Raw genomic sequence first — 27,442 nt, forward strand, 5'->3', positions numbered from 1 at the left:
CTCTTAAAAAGTATGAGGACGGTTACCACTTATATGAGCACCGATTCTTTACCATGATGCTTCCTAAATCCAAACTAGGAAAACCAAACACAACTGTTGGGCAAAAATGTCTCATGTCTGATTCCTTTCATGTTGGAAACTGAAATGTAGTTTGAAATATCAGGCCAAGGGTATAAATATAAATCAATTTGTTATGTAGAGAGTGCTGGTAGAACTTACCGTTCAGCAATGCCCAGCGCCATGTTTTTGAGTCGCTCTTTATTTGACTGTGGTGCGCTGACCTGTGAGACTACTGGACTCAGCAACTTATTTATAAGCTCCAGCACCTTATCAGGGTTCTATTAGTAGCAGAGAAACAAAAACAAACCAGAAATGTCTCATGATTAACAATAATGTTTTAAGGGGTCAATGCCTGGCCATTTATTTAAAAAGCCTGATAAGTGACATTATGTCTAATATGGTTTGTAACTAAAAATATGTAAATCCTCCCAATCTAGTCGTATTCAATTACCAATTACCAGATGGGATTTTGCTTTCTCTACTGGTGCGGACCTTCACTCCTGACCAAGAAGGCCTGTGACTAACACACTTCCCCTCCCACACGTGAAGGAGCCGACCTCTTCTTTTCACCTACACTGGCATGGTTATAAGGAATCCCCTCCCGCATACCCACTGTCAGTAGAGCCAATTATTGTTTGTATAAGCGCTCTGTATCTTAAGGATTGACAGCAGCCAATTTGAGCTTGCTAGCTTAACGGTCCAGTTCCAAAAATTATAGGGTCTCCGACTTTATTGACAAAATAAAAGAAACTGGGCTGATACTTATACCGGACAGTATATTGGTCGACCACTAGAAAATAGCTCAATGTTATGAGGGTTCTTTACAATGTTTCTGCACTTTGTATAATTCTAATTTACATTAGAGTACATTTTTGTAATTTGTAATGAATTTACATGTAATCACAAATAACATCACTTTTCTACAGGCACCTTCCGATGCATTTTTCCCAGCGCTGTACCAACTTTTTAATGCCATCAGCAAAAAATGTTTTTGTTTAAGCGCGTAGCCACTGATGCACTACCGCTTTCCCATCATCATCACATGAAAATCTTCTTTGAGCGTCCAAAAAGGTGTTCGAAAACCTAGGGAGCTCTCTACATCCCTACGCGCGCTCCCGAGAAGGAGGCTGTTCGAAATCCTAGATGCCTTAATATGCTTAATTTGTATAATTTGCCCAAGTGTCATTTATTGGCAAATTCCGGCTTGTCAGTGAATTTAAACATTTTCGGTACGTGGAGGGAGATGTTAGTTGACATGCTAGCGTGTGGTGCCACCCCATCACATTCGAATGGCATGAGGCTATAAGCTGTGTTAGCTTAGTTGGCGAAAACTGATGGAATCGCTAAGTAGCACGTTCTAATAACCTGCCTTATAAGTCAATGACTTATTAGAATCCTCTCTACTTAGGCAGCTGCCTATGTAGGCAGTAAGACAGCAAGGCAGCTCACTAGGTTTTCGAACACACCCTCAGTCTCTCAAACACAACCAATTACTACTACAACTTTTTAAAGATCCCTGATAGTTGTCACACTTTGTACAGTAGCTCTGCTTACCTTGGCTAGCTCATACAGCTTGACAGCTTCCTCAAACAGGCCCTTGTTCTCCGCCTCTGAGGCCACTTTGGTAATGATGGCTCGTGTGTCTCCGGCAAACCTGTCAATCACCCCCGGCTGAAAGGATTCACACAATTAGAGCCGTGCAGTGTTTCAGGATGCACATTTGGATTTTTAAACGTTGGTCGGTAAAAGAACAAAGGGAACTCTGTGCTTCCCGAAGACTGAAACAATAGAACGTTTTTACAGTCTGTGTAGACACGAATGGATAGAATAATGAATGTGCGTGAGTACAATGAGCTACAATAATTCCCCGGGGGAAGCTTTGAATAGAGGCGTGATTACAGCCTGCTTTTTTTTTTTGCAGCCGCATGGCAAGTTCGATAACGTTACATGAAAGAACAGTGAGGCTGGAGGCATACCTTCCTGCTTCCATCTTTTTCCAGTCTTCCTAGAAGCATGTCAAACTGTAAAAAAAAAAAAAAAAAGCGAGTTAGGAATTCAGAGAAGCAGGGTAAAAAAAAACAACAGCTTAAGTCGCAAAAATGTACTGCCCCGCCCTACCTCTCGACTCTCAATGACCAGCTCACTGACGCAACGCATGAACATGTTCTCTCCTTGGTTGTCTTTCTCGTTCCTGTCAAGTACACAGGCAGTGTAGCATGTAATAAGCACACTATGTCGACAGGTAAATAACAGATTTTAATAACTTGTCCATTCATGTGATCTTCAGAAATATCAAACCAGCCTGCAAACATCTGGCTCAGTAAAGGCGGCTTAATTATTCACCGAGATCACTGACCACCAGAAAGCATTTAACATCACTCATGAATTATTCATCTTTTCTTAGAGAACGTGAATAGTTCAGCGATGTACCTCTAGTAAAACTAGTTGCTATTCTTGGATCAAGATGATCAAAGGTCCGGTTTTAATGGCCTGGTGTAAGGTCAGATGGGGTGCACATACCGAAGGAAGTAGAAGTACTGCAGGGCCTCTCGTGGGTCTGTGGCCTCAAATTTTCGAGTGTAGAGCATGAGAAGGCGAATGAAGTTCAGACGACGCACCATTGGGGGGTCTCCCGGTTCCCGACTCACTGAAAGAAAGAAGAGCAACAAATGGGATGGAAATTAAGCACAAATTATATGAGTTGATGAAGGAAAATAATAATTTCAGGGTTTTTTAATAGGGGGACATTTTGCACCAAAATTTGAACACGCTAAATAGACAGCTGTGCCCACCAAGAGCAACCATCCCCTGATGGCACATTTTAGTAATGAGAGTGTAGTATCACTGCTTTAAAAGACAATTGGCTGTGTGTCTGTAGGGGAGAGCAGACAATGGTCAATGGTCGAAGCACTGTTCCTCATCAATCAAGCCCTGGGGGGGGTTCTTCAACAAGAAAGAGAGGGGCTCCAATTGGAAATGACTGGATTGGTTGAAAGGGGGAAAATTTAATTATTAATTACATTTATTTATGATTAAAAATTACAGAAAAATTTGTCAATATAATGAAACATCTTCCTTTGGGGTCTCGAAATCAAATAATAAAAAAAAATTAGACAAAACCTCTTTTTTTTTGCTTTTCTTTAATGCTTCATGTTTATAACTATATTCATTAGTTATTATGTAATTCATTATTAATTATGATTATTCAATCATGTTAACTAAACAAAGTCAACAATCATATTCTTCCACACCACTGTCAAGAACTTACGTAGCTGAGCGCTCTGTCCTGATGATTTTAGCAGTAGTTTTAGTTCATGGAGGACGAGGGCAACGTGCACGGCGTGACTGCGCAGACGCTCCATGCGGAAGAGGAATGCTATGGCAGCCTCAAACTGCGCGGTCAGAAAAAGCACCTGAAAGTACAGGAACGGCTGCTGACCGGCGGAAAAATGAGACTCGCCTGTAAAGAACAATGACAACAACAATTACATCTGTGCTGATCAGTTCAATGCTGAGAATGTAATGATATACATAGAAACTTTTAACATGAAATTGCATTAACTTCAAGCTGGCAGACTCATACAGCATGGGTCAAGTTTACATACAGTTTAAGATATAAATTTATACAAATTTTAATTAGAGTTTAATTACTTTTGCAACTGTTCCTGTTCTGTAAATTCATGAATTATCTTAAAATTTCCATTACAAATGACAAAATATCATAGATAAAAATATCAGCTGCTTTCCTTTTTTTGCATAAGATAAAATTATACCATCTCATTTTGTTCAGCTGCTATTATTACAAAAAAGAGAGAGAATGAAGCAGCAGCTCGGAGTGAAAGCGCTCATCAGCATGATGATATGCTTATCTGGGCCAGGCTAACTGCCAAAAAATAAATGCGCTTTTCTAACTCCCTTCCTACAAGTGTGGATTGAATCAATGCATCAATAATAAATTATCTCAACTCTTGAATCGCCCTTGAAGCATATTTTGTGAAATCGGTCAGCCCCGATTGTCATGCAAATTTATAATATGAATTGCTGAATAATGGAATTCTGGGAAAACGGAACCGTTAGCTGTCTCTCACCGTAATCCTCTAGGAGCTGTTTCTGGAGCTGAGTTAGAGAAAGCCTGTCTTGTGGAGCACTGCTGCTGTCTTCATCAAAACACACCTGGTTCAGCTGTAAGAGACCAGAAAATCATCATGAAAACAGAAAACCAATAGCGGAAGCACAGATTTTCCAGTGCACTCTCAGTGCCGATCCCAAGCCCAGATAAATGGGGGGGTTGTGTCAGGAAGGGTACCCGGCGTAAAAACTGTGCCAATTAAATACTCAGATTAAATCAGATCAGATTGTGTGAGAGAGGAGGATTTTAATAACAGCACCCGCGGTGGAGACACCTAACAGGAGCAGCTGAATGTAATTGTTTTTATTATCGCAAATGAGGTTAAAACAGTTGGAGAACATGATTAAACAAAACTGTAAAATGAATGTAGTCAAAGCAAGTGTAATAAAAAGGAGGAGAAAATGTTAAAAAGCCAGGCTAGGTGCTGAACTATCTAAATATTCTAAACCTCCGTTGGAAACAGTGTCCTCTAGGACAGGGTATTTAAAACTTTATTTCAAACAACACTCATTATGTCCATAATTTTTTTACGCGTCCCAGAAAACACAAACAATGCATCTACTCTCTCTTTTTTGCTCAGTACAATCTGGTCCCACTGTGGTTCACAAGATGTAACATAAAGCATCCTCAGGGGGCGATCACGTACAAGTTAAAATTCTCTGTGACCCATTTTTTGGCTTGCGACCCACTTAAGGGCTCTGCCAGCAATGGATGGGATCCTACCTTAAGCCACAAATAGTCCTCGGTTTTATCAGCCACCTCGCTGTGGTTGTCAGTGACGTCACACTTGCCGATGAGGCAGTACACAGCACGTTTGTAAGGGTCAGCACTGTTGCGCAACACTCGTCTGTAATGCAGCCGCACTTTATTCTCTGTAGCCGGAGCCAGACTGAATCAAGAGATACATGCAACACACAAAAAATGTACTCAGATTTTAGCACGAGTTGTGTATTTTCAAACTGTAATTTAAAAGTACAGTGGAACCTCGATTTAATGGACTAAAAGGAGGGAGCACTGGTACGTAAAATGCGATTGTCTGAAACAGTGAGGTTTTTTAAACAATCAGACCGGACATTCGGCTTTCCAGATTTTGTGTGTCAAATCCGAAATCCCTTAAATAGAGGTCCGTTAAATCGAGGTTCCTATGTATAAGTAATAAAAGAACAGTGTTTATGACTTGCGCATTGTAAGCATTCTCACCGACGGTCAGGACTGTTCATGTACTCCTGAAACCAGGTCTTGAAGTCTCCCAGCTGGTGCTGGGCTCGGTTCACCACCTGCATGGCTGCAGCCAGATCTCCACATCGCAGGCAGTAATAGATCAGAGCCCACACTGGGTGACCCTCCACCTCGCCATCCTGTTGTGACACATGTAAAATGTTAATCTTTCAGTTTATAAATGTTAGCCTGGAGACTAAGAGGCTTGCTTGCTCATGCTGGGAAAATCTGGTGCTTTGTTATCCAAGATGTGCACACATGCTACAGTGTGTGACAATGGAATGTGCTGCAGTGCTAGTGTAGTACCTGCATGCCTGGCATTGGGCCGGGCAGTTTGATGTTGAGAAAGCTGTGTACCAGCTGATAAGTGCCAGGGACTCCACCCAGCTGAGCTTGATGTAGGTTCCCAAAAACTGTTACCATGGTGTATTTCTTATAGCTGTAAAAAAGAAGTTACCAAATTAGCAAACTGCAATTTTAAGCCAAACTTAGGAACATATCTATTCAGATCATAGAACGTTTCTCATTACATTATTTAATTAATCAATGCAGTTTCCTTGTCTTCTGATGAATCTGCTTAGGTGCTTGATTTATTTAGCATATTTTATCCAATCACATCTGTTATTTTAATTCCTTATGCAACCCAGCTAATTTGACTGATTGTTTACACTAGGGATGCAAATTTTGACCTTTTCTAGGCTAACCTTTATAACTTTTATATCAACATGGTGTCATGCTTTATTTATATATATATACATTTATATTTTTAGTATAATGCACTAAAAATGGCCGTAATGTAGAAAAGTAGGAACACACACAGTGAGCTGAACCAGCTCAGCTTTCAGTATGTAGCTTTTATATGGTATTCTGTAGTAAACGCTTAATTACAAGCGGCAAATAAATATGCTAAACATTAATAAAGAAGCAGTCAGTTTTTATTACAGCTTTTCAGGAAAACAGTGCAATTTTACACATGATCCACATGTCCCGAGTTTAACATGCAGTCAGACTCCATACTGACAGAAACAGCTTCCTTTTGTGATTTAAATGCGAACTACTTCTGCCATTCATGATTGAAATAATATAAAGTGCATAAAAGGCAGCGCTCTTTCTCTAAATGAATCTGGCATCTCTTGAGTGGTCTGAGCTCTTGTGTGTGTGTAGAGACCTGTACCTCTGCTCTCAGTTCAAATAAAGCATCAGCTGTTGGAAGGGAATTTAAATGACATTTTTAACCAACAGCATTCACCAAACAATAATTTCCATGTTGGTTATCGGTTAACCATCGACATCCCTAGCATACACATGTCAATGTGGGCATAATAAAATGATAGGAAACTGGAAAATGCTGTCATTTAAAAGTAGCAAGTAGTCCAGTCTGCTCAACATGTCATTATTAAATGCCGCAGTATGAAACATCACAAGGATTTGTGGTCAACATAACCTCATTTACTGATAAAGGGGTATGTCAGTGATGCAGAACATAATTGCTATTGATGAATCATTAACACGTCCCATTAACTCTATTTCACGCAGTACTCCAACCATCTCAGCACTGCATACAATGCATCAGTCAGCGAATACTGAACGTAATATTTAAGGAAAACACAGCTACAGTGTTAACCATCTTGCAAAATTAGTAACGTCAAAATGTACAGAATACCGTGACCTTGTGTTACCCGACATGTACTTTTGTGTAGTAAGACTGCATTAAAACTATGCACCGGCGTATTTATGCAGACCTGACAGGCCAAATTACAGCTAATTAAAGGAAAGATGGAAAATATCAAGGATTATGCCAAAAAAAATTAATGTTGGCTATTTGCATTTTACCTAAAAAATACATGAACATTTTAATTTTTGATGTTTTGTGTTTTTTATATTAATGCCAAGCGCTGACATAGTCTTATCACCAAGCTAGCAAGCTGGTCGCGCTTAAACAGAAAAAGAAAACCTGCTGTGCTGTTAATATTACTTTACACACCAATTACATTTTTTTGATGTCAGATGAATTCTTCTACTAGATACTAAATAATGTACAGTGGTTAGGCAGTTTGTATTATATGAAGAAGTGCAGACAGTGAATGACTGTTGAAAATGTGTTTGCTGTAACAATACACCATGATGTTACCCTGTACCAAGTACTCAGGATTAGCTGTGCCTGACCTGTTCTCCAGGAAGCTCAGTGCCTGTTGGACAAAAGCCATCTGCATCTTCACAGCAGTGCGACTCTTCAGAGTGTCTTTGGCTGGGACAAGGAGCACGTCTGTCATCTGCTTCACCATCAACCACATGTCGGAAACGTTCTACACACACATGCATATTTACTTAACATTACAAAAACCCCAATACTTAGAGTGTAAATAAAAAAAACAAGTCTACTATAAAGATGCATCGAAAAACATAGGTAATATATACCATCACTTAACATATATTTAATACATTTCTTGAAAGCCTAGGACAATGTTGATTGTGTACTGATCATACTGCCACATCATGGTTTTCATGGTTTATTAAAGAACCACAGCTTTAACCTCTCGTCCCACATTTTGCATTTGTTTATTCATTTTATTTTAAGGTATTAGCACCATTTTTTCCTGGTCAGGGTGCAGTAGGTCCGATTTCCCCAGAATCACTGGACACAATGCAGTTACACAGGACATGATCGGTCATCTCCATCTCACCCACATACAAAGCCAATCATGTCTGTATTTAGATGCCTGACCGCACAATAGCATGGCTAGGGAATTACCTGGATCCCAGTGGTAGTAGGCTAGCGTAATTTACCATTGCACCACCTGAGCACCCTTATCCCACATTTATGGAATAGAAACAAACAATTTAGTATTTTAATTCATTCCAATATTAGGCCTAAAATGTGCTGTTATTTCATCCTGCATTTGGGACAACTGGTATTATGTAACTGAAACAATTAAATGCCATTTTTAACAGATCTAGTGTCTAGTATTTTAGCAAATCAGGTGGTGTACGTTCATGTGAGGAATAGTAAAGTAACTAAAATGGTAAACATGTTTGTTCATCCATAATTAGACTTTAAAAGCATTACACACAAAGAGTACATTGAAACCTGCTGCTTTTGTCCTATTTTACCTAAATAAGATTGGTGGCTGCTGGTTAGTTCATGCTTATGGAGTCACAATTAGGAAACTTAAACCATGTTGATCTATATTATATCCAGGTTGAAACTAGTTGGATAAGTTGGCAGTGTAGGTAAATTCTATTACTAGTATCAATTTTTTGTATTCTACAGTATTCATCAAATAGATACTCTCCCCTACTCAATACTAATACTGGATTTACTCAAAACCCTTGAGCAGCTAATTACTTTTTTTTTTACTAAAGACAAAGCAATGTCAGCTGTTCTATGACCGTATCTCACCTTATCATCCAGACCATCACCCACTGATGCACACAGATCTCCCAGGTTGGGCTGTACATGTCCGTTTACGATCTTCTCATTGAAGCTGTAGATCTGTTGAGAGAAGAGAAACCTCAAACTTGTACCAAGAGGAGAGAGTGTCAGCCCTTGATGGCTATGATCTAGTAGTAAAGTAATGGACAATAATAAACCAAACAAAAACTATAAAAACGTTTAGGAAGTCGTTAAAAAATAGCGTTACGATGAGAAACAAAACCCCACAGGCAATATGACGGCACATGATTGAAAACAGCTCAAAAAGAACTAAGACATAAAGGGAGAATGAAATGTAGGCTTTGTTCAGAGTGGGAAATTACCCACAATGCCCTTTACCGGCCGATCAATCTTTTGGATCGATAGCTGCAGTGGGCTTGCATGACATGACCTGATTTAGCCAGCTCCAATATTACGAATAATCAGTCAGTCAGAGCCTGCTGAGCTCATGTTCACAATGAGATGGAACTGCTTGTTTGTTCACTGCAGTCACAGAATGCTTCACTGTGACCGACACGGTTATATAGCATGGCAAGGTGGTATAATTTAGATGCTTATGTATAATGATATAGGGTTTGATGGCATACTGCATTTAATAGATTCAACAATAGCCATACTGTTTATTAATTAATTAATTTTTAAAAATCGCTTCATCCTGATTAGTAACAGCGTGACTGGTGGCACCTAAAAATGCTAGGCACAAGTGGAAACACACTTTGAACAGGGCATCCATCAATAAAAGGGCACCATACAGTTTTTTATTTTTACCTACTTACTTAAATCTAGGGACAATTTAGTGCAACCAATTCACCATCTGCATGTTCTTGGGAAATGGAAAAAAAGCTCTACTTGAATGTTTCTTATATGAAGTTTGTAGGTTTAACGCTTTGTTTACACATTTGTTTAATGTTCACAGAATGAAGATTTCAAGGCTAGACAATTAATTAGTCAGTCTATGGTGTGAATCATTAAATGTGTGTTTTCAGTCCTGTTTGAGACTTTCTGGGCATGTTCATGTGTATACTTTTTTTTTCTTATATAAAGAATATAGCAAGTCAAAGACCCAGAACCAGAAATACTTTGCATACCCAGTGCTGCATACATCAGTTGAATAGTGTTTTATATTTGACTTTATAAAACGGATAGTTCCGGTCCTAAAGTCTGATTGGCTGAGCCGCGTTCGAAGCCGTTGTAAAATCCCCGATAAACGCACACCTATGACCACCTCACATCATTCCATATTAATACGCCACTGAAAAGAAGAAGTGAATGTTATGTTCGCCCTCATGATTTCTATGATGACTTTGCACCATCAAGTATTGAATGTTCATGGGGCTGGACAAAATAATAATAAATACCATATGGGGGAAGAAAATATGTTTTATAAAACAGATTCTGCTATACCATTTATACTGTGTATAACTAGCTCATGAATGCTGTTCTGTAAACTGTCCAGATTAGCTGTTCAAAACGGCTTTTTAACCTTTTTTGGAAGACCAATATCTAAGGCCCTTGATGCTGTGATAAATGTTCACACCTCATTATCCCTAATCAGTAAAGTTAATAACAAGCCAACATAAGTTAATTACCTGTCTGCCATAGGCCACCTCAACACTGTCCAGAGCGCTGCGTCCAGGAGCCCCCACTTCACTTACAAAGCTCGGCTACATAGAAAATAACAGATTATTTATATACAGTGTATCACAAAAGTGAGTACACCCTTCACATTTCTGCAGATATTTAAGTATATCTTTTCATGGGACAACACTGACAAAATGACACTTTGACACAATGAAAAGTAGTCTGTGTGCAGCTTATATAACAGTGTAAATTTATTCTTCCCTCAAAATAACTCAATATACAGCCATTAATGTCTAAACCACCGGCAACAAAAGTGAGTACACCCCTAAGAGACTACACCCCTAAATGTCCAAATTGAGCACTGCTTGTCATTTTCCCTCCAAAATGTCATGTGATTTGTTAGTGTTACTAGGTCTCAGGTGTGCATAGGGAGCAGGTGTGTTCAATTTAGTAGTACAGCTCTCACACTCTCTCATACTGGTCACTGAAAGTTCCAACATGGCACCTCATGGCAAAGAACTCTCTGAGGATCTTAAAAGACGAATTGTTGCACTACATGAAGATGGCCAAGGCTACAAGAAGATTGCCAACACCCTGAAACTGAGCTGCAGCACAGTGGCCAAGATCATCCAGCGTTTTAAAAGAGCAGGGTCCACTCAGAACAGACCTCGCGTTGGTCGTCCAAAGAAGCTGAGTGCACGTGCTCAGCGTCACATCCAACTGCTGTCTTTGAAAGATAGGCGCAGGAGTGCTGTCAGCGTTGCTGCAGAGATTGAAAAGGTGGGGGGTCAGCCTGTCAGTGCTCAGACCATACGCCGCACACTACATCAAATTGGTCTGCATGGCTGTCACCCCAGAAGGAAGCCTCTTCTGAAGTCTCTACACAAAAAAGCCCGCAAACAGTTTGCTGAAGACATGTCAACAAAGGACATGGATTACTGGAACCATGTCCTATGGTCTGATGAGACCAAGATTAATTTATTTGGTTCAGATGGTCTCAAGCATGTGTGGCGGCAATCAGGTGAGGAGTACAAAGATAAGTGTGTCATGCCTACAGTCAAGCATGGTGGTGGGAATGCCATGGTCTGGGGCTGCATGAGTGCAGCAGGTGTTGGGGAGTTACATTTCATTGAGGGACACATGAACTCCAATATGTACTGTGAAATACTGAAGCAGAGCATGATCCCCTCCCTCCGGAAACTGGGTCGCAGGGCAGTGTTCCAGCATGATAATGACCCCAAACACACCTCTAAGACGACCACTGCTTTATTGAAGAGGCTGAGGGTAAAGGTGATGGACTGGCCAAGCATGTCTCCAGACCTAAACCCAATAGAACATCTTTGGGGCATCCTCAAGCGGAAGGTGGAGGAGCGCAAAGTCTCGAATATCCGCCAGCTCCGTGATGTCGTCATGGAGGAGTGGAAAAGCATTCCAGTGGCAACCTGTGAAGCTCTGGTAAACTCCATGCCCAGGAGAGTTAAGGCAGTTCTGGGAAATAATGGTGGCCACACAAAATATTGACACTTCAGGAACTTTCACTAAGGGGTGTACTCACTTTTGTTGCCAGTGGTTTAGACATTAATGGCTGTATATTGAGTTATTTTGAGGCAAGAATAAATTTACACTGTTATATAAGCTGCACACAGACTACTTTTCATTGTGTCAAAGTGTCATTTTGTCAGTGTTGTCCCATGAAAAGATATACTTAAATATCTGCAGAAATGTGAGGGGTGTACTCACTTTTGTGATACACTGTATATATATATTTATTTAATCATCTGCATATTCAAAAACATTCAAAAACAGAGACAATAACATACAGAGGTTTGTAAAGGTATGTAACTAAATGTGGAAAAAATATGGCAAGCACACAGGCCTGTGCTATCTTGCAACTGACCAATGTAGTGTGACAATGGTGTAGAACATAACCTATGCTTGAGCGCACATCATTTAACAGTGCATGTACACACAAACACACCTGAGGCCAATCAACAATTTATTCCTTCACAGCAAGAAAGCTTAACAAATTCTCTGGATGAAAACAAAGATCATTAAGTAATAAGTCACTGTTAGACCTTTCATTCGCCAGAATATTTACCAGTCGCATTATTACATTTCTGAAACTTACAAAGGCTCTTTATCAGATAACCCACATGCGGTAAGTCCCATCTGGCCAATAATCACATCAGTGCACATGTACTTTGATTTTAACTCAGGATCATATTATCCATAATTAAATCACAGATTAAAAAAGTGCGATCTGAAGCCTTAAGATGGATCGAATGCAATGGTAATTATATGCTGTCATTGAAAACTGATCCTAGTTTCAACGTCACCATTTCCATTAAGTTCTAGTAACTGTTGCTACTTAACAGAAAGAGTCAAATAGCAAAAAAATATATTCATTAATAAAACTACAAATATGGGTTGTTGTTTAGTTTTAAATTATCAGCCAACATTTCGATAAGTATTAGATGGCTAGTTAGTTTAGAAAGCAAAAGAGCGGTCGAAGATGCTGTACATGCGACGCTCTGGTGTTTAGCATTCCGAATGAAGGGATTTAACTAACTAAGTTTCTTTAGCAGATATCATGTTATAAGTGTGTAAGGAATACAAGGGCACTCTGTAGGGACCCTGTGGAATGGAATGCAGCTATTGATCTTTATTGTGGAGTAGCCTTGGCGCAACAGATCCATAACCGTACTAGTGTAGTAACAACACGCCTCGCTACAAATAATATTAACCTTGGTCTAACTTCATGTTTTATGTCATACAACATATAAAACATCATTAACTTTGTAGTTTGGTTCCTTTTTCCAATTTTATTTATACATTTTCTCCCAGTTTTCTCCCGATTTAGCGTAGTCAATTTGTTTTCCGCTGCTGTGGATCCCTGATTGCGTTCGAGGAGGGTATGTTGCTTCTTACATGCCCTCTGACGCGTGCGCAGTCCTAGCAGCCCCCTTCTTTACGCCCGTGCTTCTGCACTATCTGCTAACCAGGGTCCTTGCACAGCGTTTGAAGACCCCACCCACTTAGTCCAGTCATTTCCCCAACCCAGCAGACGTGGTGGCCAACGTGTGTCTGCTGCAGGCACTGCCAATTGTGTCTGCTAGATGGTGCACAGCCGACCGGTAGAAGAGCCGAAATTCAAACCGGGGTGTTTAGAATCTCAGCGCTGGTGTACTAGCAGAATATTCCGCTGTGCCACCTGGGCGCCAGTTTGGCTTCTTTTTACTAAAATTAACTACAGCTGTCCCTGTAGCTTAATGGTAAAGGAAATAGACTAATGATCAGAAGGTCATTGGTTCAACCACCAATTTCCCACTTTTGGGCACTTGAGAATGACTGATAACCTAATGCTCACAACTCTAAGTTGCTTTAAATGAAAGCGTAAATGTAAATGCATTTGCGGGTTTGTCTTAGCTTTTAACAATTGATTCTTTTGTATTTGGTGAGTTAAGGCACAATTCAGTGGGGTTTTTTTTTTTTACCATAAAGTATGTTTAAAATCAGCTGCTTCTCTACACGTTAATTAAAACATTATTAAGTAAGTAAGAACGATTTCATGTTCTTCATTCCATCACATTCACCTTGGACCAGCAGGCCATGTATGTGCATACCTCCACATCCTGGCTGAAGTCCAGTGCATCCTCTCCAGCTCCCAGCAGGGTGTGCAGCACTCTCTGCTTCACCTGCTCCCACTGTACCAACATGGACTCGCGGTGATATTCCTCTGCCAGCAGGAAGGTCTGAACAATCCAGAACATACAGTGTATCACAAAAGTGAGTACACCCCTCACATTTTTGCAGATATTTAAGTATATCTTTTCATGGGACAACACTGACAAAATGACACTTTGACACAATGAAAAGTAGTCTGTGTGCAGCTTATATAACAGTGTAAATTTATTCTTCCCTCAAAATAACTCAATATACAGCCATTAATGTCTAAACCACCGGCAACAAAAGTGAGTACACCCCTTAGTGAAAGTTCCTGAAGTGTCAATATTTTGTGTGGCCACCATTATTTCCCAGAACTGCCTTAACTCTCCTGGGCATGGAGTTTACCAGAGCTTCACAGGTTGCCACTGGAATGCTTTTCCACTCCTCCATGACGACATCACGGACCCGGCGGATATTCGAGATTTTGCATTCCTCCACCTTCCGCTTGAGGATGCCCCAAAGATGTTCTATTGGGTTTAGGTCTGGAAACATGCTTGGCCAGTCCATCACCTTTACCCTCAGCCTCTTCAATAAAGCAGTGGTCGTCTTAGAGGTGTGTTTGGGGTCATTATCATGCTGGAACACTGCCCTGCGACCCAGTTTCCGGAGGGAGGGGATCATGCTCTGCTCAGTATTTCACAGTACATATTGGAGTTCATGTGTCCCTCAATGAAATGTAACTCCCCAACACCTGCTGCACTCATGCAGCCCCAGACCATGGCATTCCCACCACCATGCTTGACTGTAGGCATGACACACTTATCTTTGTACTCCTCACCTGATTGCCGCCACACATGCTTGAGACCATCTGAACCAAACAAATTAATCTTGGTCTCATCAGACCATAGGACATGGTTCCAGTAATCCATGTCCTTTGTTGACATGTCTTCAGCAAACTGTTTGCGGGCTTTCTTGTGTAGAGACTTCAGAAGAGGCTTCCTTCTGGGGTGACAGCCATGCAGACCAATTTGATGTAGTGTGCGGCGTATGGTCTGAGCACTGACAGGCTGACCCCCCACCTTTTCAATCTCTGCAGCAATGCTGACAGCACTCCTGCGCCTATCTTTCAAAGACAGCAGCTGGATGTGACGCTGAGCACGTGCACTCAGCTTCTTTGGACGACCAACACGAGGTCTGTTCTGAGTGGACCCTGCTCTTTTAAAATGCTGGATGATCTTGGCCACTGTGCTGCAGCTCAGTTTCAGGGTGTTGGCAATCTTCTTGTAGCCTTGGCCATCTTCATGTAGCGCAAAAATTCGTCTTTTAAGATCCTCAGAGAGTTCTTTGCCATGAGGTGCCATGTTGGAACTTTCAGTGACCAGTATGAGAGAGTGTGAGAGCTGTACTACTAAATTGAACACACCTACTCCCTATGCACACCTGAGACCTAGTAACACTAACAAATCACATGACATTTTGGAGGGAAAATGACAAGCAGTGCTCAATTTGGACATTTAGGGGTGTAGTCTCTTAGGGGTGTACTCACTTTTGTTGCCGATGGTTTAGACATTAATGGCTGTATATTGAGTTATTTTGAGGGAAGAATAAATTTACACTGTTATATAAGCTGCACACAGACTACTTTTCATTGTGTCAAAGTGTCATTTTGTCAGTGTTGTCCCATGAAAAGATATACTTAAATATCTGCAGAAATGTGAGGGGTGTACTCACTTTTGTGATACACTGTACATATATGAAAAATACTGCAAAGCCTTGTGGAATAAACAGCTTGGCCAGCATGTCACGCTCTAAAATAAGCCAGCATGTTGAGGTGCGGGAAGCCCGGACCTGGAGCATTTACAGTGCACTAGATTCTTATAAGTCAATATTTCTTTATCACCACCATTAAAATGACACTGGTTTAAAACATCTTTTTCACTACACACTGTCTCATAGTACATAAAAACTGGAATCTCATTTTATTATCATTTCTGTAGAATTTATTACTATTTCTGTGTCTACTAATAAGAGATTTTGCTCTCTGTCTGTCCCGAGGTTTTGTAGAGTGTGAATTTTGTGGACTATGGAGAATCTGCCTTATATCACTTTATTGCCAGAGTGACAGAACAAATTCCTCTTAACTAAACATACAAAGTGTCATTTAAAAGGCATATCGTAATGTTTTATTAACATAATAACGTACATTGGTAAAAATGACTCAACCCCATTGCAAATTAGAGTGGTTAGCAAAATTTAAAAATTTTCAGACCCAAGAAATTAAAAATATTAGTGAATTGGAGGTCATTGGCCATAAAGAATGGGTTAAGATTCTAGAATGCGGCCAAGAACTGGTGTATAGCTATGCATCATGTATGCAGCAGGTCATAAAAGCAAAACGGTGCTCTAATAAGTATTAAATATGCTTGTCGTGTTCTCTGGAGTGACGAATCACGCTTCTCCGTCTGGCAATCCGATGGACGAGTCTGGGTTTGGTGGTTGCCAGGAGAACGGTACTTGTCTGACTGCATTGTGCCAAGTGTAAAGTTGGTGGAGGGGGGATTATGGTGTGGGGTTGTTCTTCAGGAGATGGCCTCGGCCCCTTTGTTCCAGTGAAATGAACTCTTAATGCTTCAGCATACCAAGAGATTTTGGACAATTTCATGCTCCCAACTTTGTAGGAACAGTTTGGGGATGGCTCCTTCCTGTTCGAACATGACTGCACACCAGTGCACAAAGCAAGGTCCATAAAGACATGGATGAGCGAGTTTGATGTGGAAGAACTTGACTGGGTCCTGACCACATCCCAATACAACACCTTTGGGATGAATTATAGCGGAGACTGTGAGCCAGGCCTTCTCGTCCAACATCAGTGTCTGACCTCATAAATGCGCTTCTGGAAGAATGGTCAAAAATTCCCATAAACACACTCCTAAACCTTGTGAAAAGCCTTCCCAGGAGAGTCGAATCTGTTATAGCTGCACAGGGTGGGTCGACATCATGTTAAACCCTATGGATTAAGAATGGGACGTCACTCAAGTTCATATGCGTGTGAAGGCAGACAAGCGAATACTTTTGGCAATTTAGTGTATATTAGTTGTGTTGAGTGATTTAAATTGTTCTTGTTTAATTGGTTTATGGCAAAAAAAAACGTAAATGATAAATAAATCTTATTTGCAATGGGGGTTGAATAATTTTGATTAAATCTAGAAGTTGGTAAAGGTGTGTGATATTAATGCTATTTATTGGTATGCAAGCATATGAACTATATATTTACAGTGTATCACAGAAGTGAGTACACCCCTCACATTTCTGCAGATATTTAAGTATATCTTTTCATGGGACAACACTGACAAAATGACACTTTGACACAATGAAAAGTAGTCTGTGTGCAGCTTATATAACAGTGTAAATTTATTCTTCCCTCAAAATAACTCAATATACAGCCATTAATGTCTAAACCACCGGCAACAAAAGTGAGTACACCCCTTAGTGAAAGTTCCTGAAGTGTCAATATTTTGTGTGGCCACCATTATTTCCCAGAACTGCCTTAACTCTCCTGGGCATGGAGTTTACCAGAGCTTCACAGGTTGCCACTGGAATGCTTTTCCACTCCTCCATGACGACATCACGGAGCTGGCGGATATTCGAGACTTTGCGCTCCTCCACCTTCCGCTTGAGGATGCCCCAAAGATGTTCTATTGGGTTTAGGTCTGGAGACATGCTTGGCCAGTCCATCACCTTTACCCTCAGCCTCTTCAATAAAGCAGTGGTCGTCTTAGAGGTGTGTTTGGGGTCATTATCATGCTGGAACACTGCCCTGCGACCCAGTTTCCGGAGGGAGGGGATCATGCTCTGCTTCAGTATTTCACAGTACATATTGGAGTTCATGTGTCCCTCAATGAAATGTAACTCCCCAACACCTGCTGCACTCATGCAGCCCCAGACCATGGCATTCCCACCACCATGCTTGACTGTAGGCATGACACACTTATCTTTGTACTCCTCACCTGATTGCCGCCACACATGCTTGAGACCATCTGAACCAAACAAATTAATCTTGGTCTCATCAGACCATAGGACATGATTCCAGTAATCCATGTCCTTTGTTGACATGTCTTCAGCAAACTGTTTGCGGGCTTTCTTGTGTAGAGACTTCAGAAGAGGCTTCCTTCTGGGGTGACAGCCATGCAGACCAATTTGATGTAGTGTGCGGCGTATGGTCTGAGCACTGACAGGCTGACCCCCCACCTTTTCAATCTCTGCAGCAATGCTGACAGCACTCCTGCGCCTATCTTTCAAAGACAGCAGTTGGATGTGACGCTGAGCACGTGCACTCAGCTTCTTTGGACGACCAACACGAGGTCTGTTCTGAGTGGACCCTGCTCTTTTAAAACACTGGATGATCTTGGCCACTGTGCTGCAGCTCAGTTTCAGGGTGTTGGCAATCTTCTTGTAGCCTTGGCCATCTTCATGTAGCGCAACAATTCGTCTTTTAAGATCCTCAGAGAGTTCTTTGCCATGAGGTGCCATGTTGGAACTTTCAGTGACCAGTATAAGAGAGTGTGAGAGCTGTACTACTAAATTGAACACACCTGCTCCCTATGCACACCTGAGACCTAGTAACACTAATGAGTCACATGACATTTTGGAGGGAAAATGACAAGCAGTGCTCAATTTGGACATTTAGGGGTGTAGTCTCTTAGGGGTGTACTCACTTTTGTTGCCGGTGGTTTAGACATTAATGGCTGTATATTGAGTTATTTTGAGGGAAGAATAAATTTACACTGTTATATAAGCTGCACACAGACTACTTTTCATTGTGTCAAAGTGTCATTTTGTCAGTGTTGTCCCATGAAAAGATATACTTAAATATCTGCAGAAATGTGAGGGGTGTACTCACTTTTGTGATACACTGTATGTGTTTTAGTTCTGCCAAGTACATGGGGAGGTGGGGGGTGTTAAAGCAACCTCCTCTACCATCTAAAACCCACTCTGTAATTCAGCAGGCTGGTCTGCAGTGGTAAGTATGGTAATATGCTAATATTAAAAAAATACTATGTTGATACCTCCAATCAATTCAAAATCACAAGCAGCATGTCAAGTGCTTTAACATCATATTCGGTCAGAGCTGGATTCACTTCATATTACTAAAATAAACTGGAGGAGAACAAGAGCGTGTCCTTGCTCGGTTAAGGCGAACTGCAACACGCTATTGAACGCTAAGCTTTTGCAAAGAATGCCAGTGCCATAAAGATGATCTCAGCAGTGCAGTAATTAAGCGCATCATTGTCTGCATAATACAGGTGCAAAATAAAGTGTCGCATCGTGCAGAATTAAACAGCTGTAAAAATATAACTAATTACTGTATAAACTTTAACATGAATAATTCTTTCCCACTCTTTCGAGTAATTTTATAAATAATGTAGTATACGGTGATACACATTTATACTGTTTAAGAGAGTTCAATACAATAGGGACCGTACGATCCTCAAGGACAGGACTGGTGTCTGATTGGTTAGAGATACCGCAGCCAAAATACATAAACTTAATACAATTGTTAACTAATGTAAGTTGGCTTCTTCTTACTACAAACAACTGCAGCTGTCCCTTGATATTTGCAGGTTTGTTTATTTAATTTTTGGGCCGTGGTACCTTAATGGTTAGGAAAATAGACTAATAATCAAAAGGTCATTGGTTCAACCACCAAGTTGCCACTGTTGGGCCCTTGAGCAATACATTTAACTCTTAATGCTCACAACTGTAAGTCGCTTTGGATAAAAGTGTCTTACAAACGCCATAAATGTAAATGCATTCGCATTGCATTTGCCTATCTTACACGAACATAAAGTAAATGCATTTTTAAAAATGGATTTATTTGTATTTGGTGAGTTAGGGCACAATTCAGTGGTATTTAAAATTAAAAATGTATTTTTCAATTTTATGTGTACAACTCTACTGCTATCTGTATGTGCACATCACATATATAACACAGTAACAACAGTGGCGCGTATTGTTCTACTGTACAGTGCTTGTTTTGTGTGTTGACAATGACCAGAAGTATTAGGAGTAGAGATGCATGAGTACCGATACTAGTATCGGGTATTTGCCCGATACCGCGCTCATTAACTCGTACTCGTACTCGCAAACGAGGCTCCGATACTAAACATCCGATACCGTGTACCTAGTGCACGTTGCTGCGTTAGCGCAGGGATTTTTCAAGCTCACACGCACGTTTAATGTTATTTAGTTCCGTTTCAAAAAAAACAAAAACCTTCAAATAGAGCTAAGTGTGAAGATAAACCGGTTACAAAAGCAGCGACCGCTGTTATAGGACGTGTGTGTGTCTTTAATACTCTGTTCACAGTGTCGATACAAGTGATTCAGGAGTCGACTCATTTTAAGCTTCTTTTCTCAGTCATCTCTCCGTGTTTACTGTTATAATGAATGTTGCGGTTGTAAATAAACACCAAATACTACAGAACATTCTGTGTGACTCGCTTACATTATAAAGCTCAGGCTTAATTATACTGGTTATTACCACAGAGCGGGAGCCGACTCAGAGTCGTTTACGATTTACCGAGGTGAACCACGAATGTACGTATGTGCTGATAGAATCGGCTCAGATGGGATCGGACTGTATTATCTTTTTTAAGTAAAATCGCATCGCATGTATGATGTGCACAACGTTAATTACGTGCGTTTATTAATGATGAACGTTAACGTTAGCTTGTCAGAAGCTTTCTCAATGATGTCTGTGTGGTTTTTTTTTTTTTACAATTAGTGATGGCAACCCAAGCAACTGTTCCACTGCACTATTTTACACTAAAAACTACACTATTCCATAATGCTCCAGATTGCATCATTCTAAATAGGTATCGGTATCGGCGAGTACAAAAATACATGTACTTGTACTCGTACTCGGTTGGGAAAAAATGGTATCGATGCATCCCTAATTAGGAGTAAAGGGTTTGGGGCAGAGAATGGATTTATTCAAGGTTTTTCCAATTTGCTTGTGCTTTTAATCCACATAAATATCGAGGGAAGACTACAATTGAGGAAAAAAACACACACACACATTATAATACCATTTAAAAAAAAATATTTTGTTTATGCATTTTCTACCCTTTTTTCTCCCGCCTTAGCGCGTCCAATTCTCCACTAATGCCGGCCCCATCTCCGATTGAGGAGAACAAAGCTAACTCACCCCCCCTCCGACACGTGGGCAGCAGCCGTAAGCATTTTGTCACCTACACCAGACGAGATCCGCACTCTCTCCCCATCTCTTTACAGGCACCATCAATCAGCCAGCAGAGGTCGTAGTTGCATCAGTCATGAGAGAGTCCCTATCCGGTTCAATACCTCACCCCTATATGAACAATAGGCCAATCGTTGTTCATGTGGCTGCTCAGCCCAGCCGGCAGGCAGAGCTAAGACTCGATATGATGTATTCGAGATCCCAGCTCTGGTGTGCTAGTGAGTGTTTTTACCGCTGCGCCACCTGAGCGGCCCCATTTAAATGCATTTTGTGTTCAAAATGTGTGTGTCCCATTCCAAAACCATGTGCAGTGATAGAGTTTGTGGTCCCTTCTACTGTTCTCTAAAGGCTTCAACAAAACTTAGGAGTGTGTCTGTGACAAAAAGATCATTTGTGAGGTCTAACTTGGACAGAAAGGTCTAGCTCTCGACTGAGAGTTTCTTCCAAAGGTGTTCACAAAGGTTGGGGTCAGTTTTCTGTGCAGGCCACCGGAGTTCCTCTACATTATCGTTTTTATGGACTTCGACTTGTGACTTATGTGACTTGAGTCATACTGTTACAGGAATTCTAATTCATATTATACAACCAATTTAATACACTTATTAGTAATACGTGTGGATGAAACACTACAACTCAATGATTTATAGCAGTGTTCACATACTTTTAGCTATATAGTGTGTATGCTGTGGAAAATACAGCAAGACTGACTTTCTGGTGCCTGGCAGCATGGTAAAGAAGTGTGCCACTAACTAGGTCTTTCTTCACGCCTGTCACAGAATTAGCCCACATCCTGATTGAATAGACCTTTTGTCTATTTTACACGCTCCCGAAGGATTGACGAGTGATAATTGCTGGCAATCTAATTAAAACGTCTTTGAAACTGCAGGGGGAGTTCCTTTTTTTGGAGCAGCAAGGGATGGGGGGACTTGCAAGGTGACAAGTTAGCACCAAGTTTGGGATTAGCATTGAAGCTCCTGATAACCTAAATGCTGCAGAAATTTCTTTGTTCTTTTTGACTGAACTACTACCATTACAGATCTGATACCTACTGTGTAACCGGAACAAACCAATATGAAATGTGCACATCTAAAACGACTGTATTTTAGTGATTTTATAAAGACTACCATGATGAGACTACAATTAACAGTTGACAAAAATTGTTGGCTTTTTGCAAACCGACCTCTGAAGCGCCGTTTAGCTACAAAATGCTTTTGTATTCGATTGAGGTGATATAGATCTCATGACTGCCCTCTGACTCTGCATCCACCCCTCCTAACTCAACTTAGAGGGCTGAATAGATTAAGTGGGGAGACAGAGGAGATATTGACCGGGCAGAAGTCTGCTCTCCGACTGAGCGAGAGATAATAGCTGGCGGGTGCCTCCTATTTTTACCCCTTTGATAGCTGCTGAGGAGGAAATGTGGGTAGAAGAGAAATTGACCTGAAATTAGTGATGCTACTGAGCTGTCTCTAGACTTAGAGGATACAGATCTCTCATTGTGTTGGGGTACGATATGGGGCCATTCTGCCGAATCGGTGCCATTTCTGTCCCCAGGACGTTATATGCATAAATGTATAAAACTTTAAAAAGCATTTTTTAATTGAGAAATAAATCAATTCACATTGATCTAATTGCAAATTTAGGATACATAATTAAAAATGTTAATAAAAACACCCTATAACACTGAGAAACAGTTTTTTTTCCATGCCCATACTCTCCAACACTACACTTTACAATGAAATATCATTAGTAATCCTTTTTTCCTTGCATTGTTTGGTGACTCCAAATCCCATTTATGTTTTTAATATTTATTTTCCATAAGAAATGTATAATAATGTGCTTAGAATACATGCTTTAGTCATGTCCCCAGGTTTTCACTCAGCCCCGTTATGCCAAGTTCACACTACACGACTTTCCAAGTCGTCAGGTCGCTGTACAGTTCACAGTACACGACTGGATCTCTTGTAATCAGGAGTCTTTTAAGTCGGTGTGGCTTTCACACTACACGACAGATCGGCGACAGGGGGTTTCACACTACACCATCTATCACCAACTGAAGTCGCAGGCGAGCTTCTATGGTCTCCCAAACTACGTTTTGTCAAGAAAACAAACGCAAGAATTGACGAGGGGTTTAATGATAGCACATCCAAAAATGCACGTCAACAAGTAGCGAGCGATCAAAGTTTGTGCGCTGATGTGCAGCGTAAAAAGAAGTAGGAAAAATAGGAACAGCATGGATTGTTCTATAGTGAGTTGGAGGTTAATAAATATTTTTTTGCAATGCAACGTTGGTGTTATGTTTTGTAGAGAACGATAAGGTCAGTCGGCGAGTGAAAATCTGGGCAAAAATTTCGCCCTGTATGTTTGATGATGTTATATACCTACATTTTTTCTTAGTTATTTGTATATATTAAAAATATATATTTTTTTAAATCACTGGACTGTGGGTGCCCATTGTTTTCTTGCTTTTAGCACGAACTCCATGCTGCTATATTTCATGTATTTACAAATTCTACATTATAACAGTCCTGTTACATATATACAGCCATCTTCAACTTAAAAACCTTGTAAAAATTAGGGATGCATCAATACCATTTTTTCCCAACCGAGTACAAGTACAAGTACATGCATTTTTGTACTTGCCGATACGATACCTATTTAGAATACCGTTTTTTTTAAAACAAAAACACACGTGAGAAGTGACGAGAAGTTTAATGATACCACGTCCAAAAATGCACGTCAACAAGTAGCGAGAGATCAAAGTGTTTGTGCGCTGATGTGATGAAATCAAGGAGGAAAAATAAATGAATCTGAGGGGATTTGGCAACACGAATAGCATGGATTGTTCTGTAGTGAGTTGGAGGTTAATAAATATTTTTGCAATGTTGGTGTTTTGTTTTTGGTTGTTTGTTTTGTAGAGAACGATCAGGTCAGAAATACTGTAAAACGTGTGTGTGTGCCGATGTATTCTGATATAAACTATATTATCCCCCTGTCCCACCTGTTTACACTCCTCTCCTGCGTTTCCCCTCACACCGTATCCTGCGTTCTCATTGGCTGTTCGACATGTCACTCATTCCCAGTCGCACATCTGAGATCAGATATCTGACGTGCTAGAAAACTCGATCCAACCGGCTCGCCGAGCTGTTGTTGGATAGTTCACACTTAGCGATCGAGAGCCGAGTTTTGATCGCCGAGCGAACGCCGAGTTGCTCCCGAGCCGGCAAATCTAGCGCCGACCAGTCGCCGAGCGAAAATCAGGGCACAAATCGTGTAGTGTGAACCAGGCATAACGCAGCAACGTGCACTAGGCACACGGTATCGGATGTTTAGTATCGGAGCCTCGTTTGCGAGTACGAGTTAATGAGTGCGGTATCGGGCAAATACCCGATACCAGTATCGGTACTCATGCATCTCTAGTAAAAATTAAACAAAGTTGCCTGAGATTGACCAACACACATTATGAGTAGTTAAGTATGTGTGTTACTAGATTCAGTGTTGAACAAAGATAAAAATTTTAATTGAATTTCATTGAGTTACTATGGAATTCAAGGGAATGGTGCTATAACAGAATTCAAATACAAAGTAAAAGATCATTAGTAAGGATGTCCAGTTATGATACTAATTAATGGCCGGATTAGACTAATTGACTGTGAACATTATTTGACTCAACATGCCACCAACCAGTCTCCAATGTTCTGTATAATTTGCTTTTAAGTCAGCTTGGATACTGTGTGCATATGTAAGTAATGGACTGGTCAGTACTGGCGGCTACTAAAAATGAGATCAGGACATCATTACTCACTAAGTCAGTGTAGATGGACAAATGGTCCGACTGCAAATGGAAGCAAGGGACTTACCCTGCGCCGAGACTCCTCGATGGCGGACAGCAGTGCATTGTCTCTCTCATTCTTCAGAAAGCCCTGGAACAAGAGACACGACCTGGAGGTTAAATACACTGCAACCTGCGTTTACCCCTTCTGCATTCAGAGCATACGCCCTTCCTCACTCTCTTTTTTACGTGCTCTGTTTCCTTCACGTTCCTTTCATATTCATATTTTACCCACGGTCCACGGAGAAACTGATTTATCTTACGATCGTCATCATTAAGACAATCATGATTTAGTAAAAAAAAAAAAGTAGCCAGAATCAAATATGCGCCGCAGCAATTCAATATCTATACAATCAAAGCGTCTCGGCTGCTTCGTAAGAGCTTCGCTGTTATTCCAGAAGGTTCTGTGCATTTTGACAACCCGCTTTTAGGGGAATACACGCATCAGTGCATGGCTAACCACCCACAGGGTGTCTAATTGATATTTGCGAAGACTTTAGCGCAAAGCTTTGAGTAGAAGGTGCGAGAGGAACAAAGTCTTTGCCTGCACACAATGCTGACAGAATTTAAGAAACGTTTCTAAAACAGATTTTATCAGTTTCATTGAGCGAGATGAAAATCGGAACACAAGAATGTCCATTTTGAAGGAAAGCCATTTGGGCTGTGACGCAGGGTATATAGGATTTGCCTTATACGCCCACCTTGGCAACATAAACTGAAGAAATACCCATAATCTACATAAACATTAAACTCAATAAAACCTTTAGATTATTCTTTTTGCAAATTGGTACCAAATTTTCAGTGGCAATTTTCCACAATGGCTGCAAGCTATGGCAGATTTGACAAAAATGGAAAAACGTTCAATGCGCGAATACAGAAAACCTGTCTGATCTGCCTAAGGATGGAAAAAGATTTCGAAAATCTCGCTTCATCTTGAAGAGAAGGCGCACACTGGCACAGGACTGCCATCTGCAACACACTCACTGTGGGGGTTGGGAGAGGCGGTGTACACATATCTGAGGGAAGTTGGCAGTGGTCATCATAGAGTTTAAGATAAATAGCATCCGAATGCAGCTATTTATCTTATGGGTGAGTGGGTGAGGCTGGAGATATGTCGAGATTTTGCAACACTTCTAAAGCCCTTAGTAGATGCCCACCCACTGCACAAACTGCCTACATAAGCCGAGGGCAGAGGATACTACAAATCGCCACACCCCAGTTTGATTCCAATATCAGCCAATTTGTTCTCAACTACGAATTCTATGGGAAAAAAGGCGTTTCCTTTGACAGAGACCTGATTGTGTGAACACTGATGAATACATGAATTAATCCCTTCATTCTCCGAACTTATACCACCCCTCCCATTACCACTCTGTGACTTCTTATATCCCCCCTCCCCCACACTCCAGACACACTCCTCAACGTTCTCTTTGACGGACAGCTGCAAATGACATTCGACGTATTGTGACTTGGGTAACACTAAATGGGTGTCTAAATGACACGTGTGAACGGACGAGTGAGTCCAGTCGATGAATCAGGCACGAGTGGAGTGCCATGGTTGAGATTGACGCTTCAATGTCGAGATTTCTCCATCGTTCTACTTAAAGCGAATCGAAATTTTTAACAGGTCCGTTGCTGGATTTTTGTCCATTTCATTTCTTGCTCAGTCATTGTGGGCCCATCCTTCTCTGGACCACAGAGACACTAGCGCCACCCACTGTCTGCCAGACTCATCTGGTTCTGAACAGGTTCTATCCAGTCTAAAGGCTGCAGCTGAAAACTGAGTATTCTTTTAATGGTTGTGACAAAGACCTCCAAGAGCTGTAGATTGTGATTACAGTTAGTACAGTTTCATTACCACCCTTTTAACCTCATATTCGATGCGTATTTTGCACAGTTGTCGAGATTTTTCTGTCAGAAAATTCAGTGGCATAGAGAGAGAGAGCAGTTTTCTTTCAGACAGCCATGCTCTTAGACAGAGCACGGCACGTAGGTGGAAAAAGGGAGTTGTAACCCATATAAGAGGCTGAGATTTACAGAGTGTGTTAATATATAAATATCTATATCGTAGCGGATTACTAATCAGATTTTTATCAAATTTGGCCAAGCTATGCCAAGCGCATTGACAGAACTGGAGTTCTACAGACCCGACATGCTAAATGCAGACTGTCGTGCCTATTGACCGCAGTACATACAAACTGCATATTGCAAGAATGCGTTCCTACCGAACACGCCTCTCTGAATTTGAACCTATATTTTCAACTAAAA

The 27,442-nt window shown here is 40.8% G+C and overlaps 1 protein-coding gene across 1 annotated transcript in view; it reads right to left on the reverse strand.

Annotated features, from left to right (window-relative positions):
- nup93 (nucleoporin 93) overlaps positions 1 to 27,442 on the reverse strand; it is a 42,802-nt gene that overhangs the window by 1,990 nt on the left and 13,370 nt on the right. Inside the window, exons 4-18 of the mRNA XM_063004170.1 lie at positions 25,203 to 25,265; positions 14,045 to 14,173; positions 10,430 to 10,504; positions 8,808 to 8,900; positions 7,574 to 7,713; positions 5,714 to 5,846; positions 5,390 to 5,547; positions 4,913 to 5,078; positions 4,149 to 4,242; positions 3,329 to 3,520; positions 2,581 to 2,707; positions 2,179 to 2,251; positions 2,037 to 2,081; positions 1,615 to 1,731; positions 220 to 338 (exon numbers count right to left, since the gene is read on the reverse strand). Of these exons, the coding sequence (XP_062860240.1) occupies positions 220 to 338; positions 1,615 to 1,731; positions 2,037 to 2,081; positions 2,179 to 2,251; positions 2,581 to 2,707; positions 3,329 to 3,520; positions 4,149 to 4,242; positions 4,913 to 5,078; positions 5,390 to 5,547; positions 5,714 to 5,846; positions 7,574 to 7,713; positions 8,808 to 8,900; positions 10,430 to 10,504; positions 14,045 to 14,173; positions 25,203 to 25,265 (1,724 nt within the window). The remainder of the gene's footprint in view (positions 1 to 219; positions 339 to 1,614; positions 1,732 to 2,036; positions 2,082 to 2,178; positions 2,252 to 2,580; positions 2,708 to 3,328; positions 3,521 to 4,148; positions 4,243 to 4,912; positions 5,079 to 5,389; positions 5,548 to 5,713; positions 5,847 to 7,573; positions 7,714 to 8,807; positions 8,901 to 10,429; positions 10,505 to 14,044; positions 14,174 to 25,202; positions 25,266 to 27,442) is intronic.

The sequence above is a fragment of the Trichomycterus rosablanca genome, chromosome 11, assembly GCF_030014385.1.
Source record: "Trichomycterus rosablanca isolate fTriRos1 chromosome 11, fTriRos1.hap1, whole genome shotgun sequence".
Lineage (NCBI taxonomy): Eukaryota > Metazoa > Chordata > Actinopteri > Siluriformes > Trichomycteridae > Trichomycterus > Trichomycterus rosablanca.